This window comes from Siphateles boraxobius, unplaced genomic scaffold (assembly GCF_051911475.1).
Source record: "Siphateles boraxobius isolate OS27281-9 unplaced genomic scaffold, OSU_SipBor_1 64, whole genome shotgun sequence".
Taxonomy (NCBI): Eukaryota; Metazoa; Chordata; class Actinopteri; order Cypriniformes; family Leuciscidae; genus Siphateles; species Siphateles boraxobius.
In genome coordinates, this window is record NW_027509191.1 from 115,476 (window position 1) to 121,112 (window position 5,637).

Consider the following 5,637-nt stretch of genomic DNA (forward strand, 5'->3'; position numbering starts at 1 on the left):
GTACAACAAATATGTATAAATGTAATAATACATACGTACATATATTAATTATATATATAGGTCAGACATGGCCTATTTTAACAGAGAAGCATTCTGAAATAAAGAAGGACTGTTTCGTGGTTTTTATGAGGGCAAATAAATGTGCAAAAGTAAAAAACTATAATTTAGGGAAATTTACATGACTCATGAAGGCAGGTAAACCCTAAATTAGGTTTTGATATATATTAACATGGCATTTATTGAGGGCACATAAATGTTCTCAAATAAAAGAACAATCGTTAAATGTTCTAAAATAAATAATCATTATTAAGGACAATTTATATGACCGTTATGAAGGCAGATAAACCTTTTGAAATAAAGAACAATCACTTTGGAATAATTACATGCTCTTTATTAAATGCAATTAAATATTCCTTAATAATAAGAAACAGGACATTTACAATATTTACACAAATAACTATTTACAGTGAAGCATTTCTCCTCTCCTGCAGCCACTCTTCTACAGTCTTTCCCTCTGCTGTGGCACAGAAGAAGAAGCTGCCCACCCTGGTGTGCCCAAACTCTTTTTTTCTGGGCTGCCCACATCGACTGCATGTGTAATCTTTTCTTTCACGTTGCTGTGGAGGGGGCAGCCCTTGCTTCTGGGCTAAAAACTCTTCTGCCTTTCTCTTCCTCCACAAAGTTGTTCTGCTCAAAGATGGAGCAGAGAGTGACGCCGGCAGTGGAGCAGAGAGCGATGCTACCGGTGGAGCAGAGAGTGACGCCGGCGGTGGAGCAGAGAGAGATGCTACCGGTGGAGCAGAGAGTGACGCCAGCGGTGGAGCAGAGAGCGATGCTACCGGTGGAGCAGAGAGTGACGCCGGCGGTGGAGCAGAGAGCGATGCTACCGGTGGAGCAGAGAGTGACGCCGGCGGTGGAGCAGAGAGAGACGCTGGCGGTGGAGCAGACAGGGCGGGTGCTGATGCGGGGGGAGGATGTCGCTGATTGAGTGCTGATTGAGGTGCAGCGGGCACTGACGTCTTCTGTTTGGCTACAGGAAGAAGGGTGTTAGACACCATGCGGATCTGAGGCAAGGGCACACTCAGAGCCAGCACGTCTGCTTCCAGCTTCTTCCAGTAGTTGTTGTACCTGTTTAAAATGGCACAATTAATAGGATGAACAGAATATGAGAATTGTAAAATTCCTTTTATAGCTGGCTTTAAAAAGAAACTACTTACCAGACAGAAAGCGTCCGCTGATTGACCTCAAACAGCTGAATCCTTGCCCGTCCCCTCAGTGCTGGGCAGTTCCCCACCAGCCTCCGTATGGCCTGGTAGTCGTGTAGAACGGCAGCCCAGCGGTTCAATGAAACTCCCCACTTCACCTTCCCCGCTGGATGAATGGAGGAAAGCTCCAGACATACTGCCTCTACAATTCGACTAATATTGGGCCATTGCGCAGGGCCCGACCCCTGCCCCAGCACACACCTGTAAAATAAAATAGGGAATTATAAAGCATATAGTCATTTACATTATTAAAGCTCTGTGTGCAAATATTTAACTTACCGCTTCAGGCTCTCCTTTCCATGACAGGTGGAGGTTTTGGAGTGGGTGGCCTTAAACCTGCCTTGTAAGAGTCTCCCCTTGTGTCTCGTCGGATAGGAAACACCTTTTTTGTCACTGTCCGGCAGTCTGTCCCACAGCCGAACAATGTCAGTGGCTTCCCTATCTGAGACACAAGGCTTTTCTCTCAGCTCGACGAGGTACCTGGCCAGGTCCACCACTCTGTCAAAACCTGGTGTCCCGTCTGGTCCTCTGCACACCTAACAAGAAGAAAGAAGAAATTAGTGGATGGATAAAAAAAGTCCTCCATATGATGGCATGGCAAGGGATGCCTGCATGCATACATACATCTTCTTGGGGCTCAGGAGGCAGGTCCTGGGAGGACTGAGAGGGTGAGGCTGAATCCTGAGACAAGCGTACAGCTTCCTGGGTGGACACTAAGGAAAGAGGGGAGATGGTGTGGTCCTGCTCCTCTGCCTCATCCCCAAATCCCTCATCTTCTGCCTCCCCTAGGTCATCTGGGATTCTATCTGGGGCATCTGGGTCCCGCCCAAAGTCCTCCCTGAACTCCCAGGACTGCTGCGAGCACAGGTACTCCACCCCGATGAGCTCGCCTGACAAAACAAAATTAAATTGAAAACAAGGTTTTAAAACCGACACCTGTGCATTACAAAGAAAACAACAAAGCATGGCATTATAGACACATACCCGTGTACTGTCCTGGCTTTGAATGGTCTTGTACAAGACTACAGCCAAGAAGACGCTGACTGAGCTCATTGAGGCTGTGCTGGAGCGAGGCACTGTAGCAGCGCAGGGACGACGGGCCCTCATCCATTACGGTAGCAGCAGCAGCAGCAGCAGCGCGGTCCTCGTTCCACCGCTCCAAACCCTCAAGCAGATAAGCCTGGAAATTTTCCAGGTTAGCGCTCGTTCCTGATAAAAAAAAAAGGAAACATTAACACTAATTTATAATTACAAAAGAGATAAAAACAGACAATCACAAAAAAAAACATTGAGGTGGATGTGTGTAATCTCACCGGGTATGAAGCGGTTGAGGTGGTTGTGGAAGGACTCCAGGGAAGTGAAACCCCTAGCGCAGCGGTAGACAGGAAGTGTGAGCCCTCCCCTTGTCATACTTCCTGTCTGGGTGTACAGCTGCACACCAGGGGGGTCCTGGATGCAGGGAAGATGGCGTCTTTGCGTGTCCCATATGACGTCCATCCTCTCCTGGTCCACCAAGGGGATGCCCATGGTTTCCCTGGCGTCCTTGAAGGCCTCCAGCAACGTACAGATTAGCTGCTCTGTCTCCTCCACGCCACGTGTGCAGCGTCGACAGTGCAGCGCCAACTGTCTGGAGGTGAGCCTGCTGGTTAGCTGGTCATCAGTGAGGCCTCTGATGCCATGCTGTTGCTCTAGCTCCCTCATTTTGGCCTCCCTCAGCAGAGCCACATCTCCCTCGTCCCAGACGAAAATGCAGGCAGAGAGCTTCGCCATGAACAGACCGTAGAGCGGGTGGCTGTCAGTGTGCAGACCAGCGGCGAAGCGCCGCATGAAGTGCCACACATCGAGACGTACCACCACATCACTCCAGCCGCTGAACATGGCACCTGCTCTGGATGTGCCCACAGAAGAGCAGCAGTCTCTGTCCACATAAAGGAGCGTGGGGGGAGCGACACCAGCCGCCTCGTACCTCTTCACCAGGCCTGTGGTCATGGGCAGCAGTCCCTGACCCTCGTGTGAGGTGAGCACAGACATGAGGACCTGTCCGTGCTCATTGCCCACATTGGTGACCCAGGCTGCGGTCCCAGCTGCAGCTCCTGCCAGTTTTTTGGCCACCTGTTGTTGGAAAACAGAAAATTCAGTACAGATAACCTACAAATTTTTTATCTACACCTGTATATACACATTTGGGCCTTTGAAACTAATATTTGATTAATATGTTACCTTTTTTGTGGAGGCCATCTTCAGGATGGACCCAAAGACAGAGGTGACCCTGGCTTTGAGCTCACCATACCGGGACCGGATATCCTCTGCGTGGACAGAGAGGAGCCACTTGGCGGTTGGTACAGGCGGCTTGGGTGGTGGAGGTGAGATGGGCTGTGTGGTGGTGCCATGGAACCGGTGACACACAGAGAGATATTGCAGGGACCTCTCCATCCATTCCTCACTATGCTGTTCACACAGCTTGTGATACAGCATAGAGACGCTGTTGCCGAGAGATCGCTCCCTCATCAACTTTGCCACATGCATATCACAAGAGTTTATTAAAGTTCCTTTAAAGTGTTATCTTTTCCAGAGCAGAGGAAAGGTGCGATGTTTCCCATACAAAAAGATAAAAAAACTGTACAGACTTTGATATTGTTTTAAGACTGACATCTATCGAAGGTCAAGCAAGGCTCAATGGGGGGCCGTTAACACATCTTGAATAGAACCTCAGCTGTCAGGCTAGGTGTCTCAAGGTGTTGGAATGTTATTGTTCTGAGCTTGACACCTTTGAAAGGTCAAGCAAAGATCAATGGGGGTGGGTCGTTCACACATTCTGTATAGAACCTTGACTGGCAGACACAGTGTCGTGGGGAAAAACTACAGAAGCTTGTTTTGTGTACAAATTATTACATGTAATTAATTTTAAAAGTACTAAGAAAAATATTATTTTTAAGTAATTTAAGTTACATTATTACCATTACATCCTAGTTAACGGTGTAACATGTTAGTAGGTAATTGCACCTGCAGTAAGAATAATTTTCTCATGACTCACCGGTAAGTGAGGATAGCTGGGAACATCCTGCGGTGAGCCGGATCCAGCTGGTCCAGGACGTCATAGGACCACGCGGCGAGCTTCTTGTGGCAGCGCTGACACTCCAGGTACTCTGTTGCCAGAAAATACCAGCCGTGTAAATTCAGCACCCGCCTCACTGTCTTGTAGAGCCCACATGATGTCAGTCGCCGACCAGACCGTCTGCAGTCTGGCGAGCTGCAGATCAGCTTGTAGGACCACATTCTGTAGGGCATCCACAAACACAGCGGCCAGGTGAAGAACACGTCCGGCGATGCTGGAGGCTGATGATACTGCAGACGAGGCTGGGGAGGGTACCACCACATCTGCAGGTTATCTGTCAGCGCTGCCCTTCCACCCTGGCGTCGGAAGAGGGAGCGGCCGATCCACTCGTGTTGTTCTTTTGGAAGGGAGTGCTTCCAGGCCTCAGGGAGAACAACCTATAGGAACACAAAAATATGTCATGTATGAATAAAAACAAAATGAGTAAATTAATAATATATATATATATATATATATATATATATATATATATGTGCAAACTTCTGGTGTGAAAACTGTACCTCAGAAGCCGCTGACACCAGCCTTTGAGCGGCTCTTTGCTCCAAGCGAGGTGAGCGGATCGGCGCTGAAGGTGGTGGTGCTGGTGTAAGTACTGTGAAGAACACATCATTTTAATTTTGTAATTAGTACTAATGATTTAATAATTTGAAGACATTTATGGTTACATAACAATACCATATGATGTTAGGAAATGTATTAGTGATCACATAAGATCAGGTGAGCATGCTTTTTCTACACACAAAAGAAAACAAAACACTCACACTGTGGCTCCACCTCCATGGCTGAAGCCAGCAGATCTTCATCTGTTGGCTCTGAGGGCAGAAAAATTACAATGTTATTCATAATTCCATTAGAACGTGCATAGAATTACACCACTTATAGATCTAAAAACTCACTGTGTGCTGTGGCTGGCTGGGAATGGGAGCTTTGGGTGGGAGGAGGAGAAGTCAGGCGTGAAGGGTGCGGGACAGCAGGCTGGGATGCAGAGGATGACTTTTTTTCCCTTTGCTGGTCCCTCAGCAAGATGTACTTTTTCAGGGCGTCCATCTTGCTGCCTGTATTGGTGCCCTTGTGCCGGATGAACTCCACATAACTACATAAGAAACACAATAGTTTACATGATAAGAGTAAAATAAATACAAAACAGCAATACAATAACAAGCAAGCAGAAGCACATATTACCTTTTCCTCTCCCTGTCCTTAGCCTCATAGAGCTCCTTGTAGGTGCTCTTCTTGTGGACCCCAAAGCCCACCAGA

At 47.8% G+C, this 5,637-nt stretch overlaps 1 protein-coding gene across 1 annotated transcript; it reads right to left on the bottom strand.

The window, feature by feature from the left end:
* Positions 1-369: 369 nt before the first annotated feature.
* LOC143720388 (uncharacterized) lies at positions 370-3,791 on the bottom strand. Its single transcript, XM_077209875.1, has 7 exons — positions 3,486-3,791; positions 2,579-3,377; positions 2,250-2,474; positions 1,890-2,155; positions 1,545-1,801; positions 1,218-1,466; positions 370-1,128 (listed from the first exon to the last, which is right to left on the bottom strand). The coding sequence occupies exons 1-7, from the start codon at positions 3,789-3,791 to the stop codon at positions 462-464; spliced, it is 2,769 nt and encodes a 922-aa protein (XP_077065990.1). The 3' UTR covers positions 370-461.
* Positions 3,792-5,637: the final 1,846 nt, after the last annotated feature.

What these genes read in the sequence shown, in the direction of transcription:
- LOC143720388 (XM_077209875.1), bottom strand. Translation starts at nt 3,791, where the DNA reads ATGCATGTGGCAAAGTTGATGAGGGAGCGATCTCTCGGCAACAGCGTC. An exon ending in CCTCAACCGCTTCATACCCG is followed by an intron (nt 2,475 to 2,578) that starts GTGAGATTACAC and finishes TTTTTTTATCAG; the next exon opens with GAACGAGCGCTAACCTGGAA. An exon ending in CAGCGGACGCTTTCTGTCTG is followed by an intron (nt 1,129 to 1,217) that starts GTAAGTAGTTTC and finishes CATTTTAAACAG; the next exon opens with GTACAACAACTACTGGAAGA.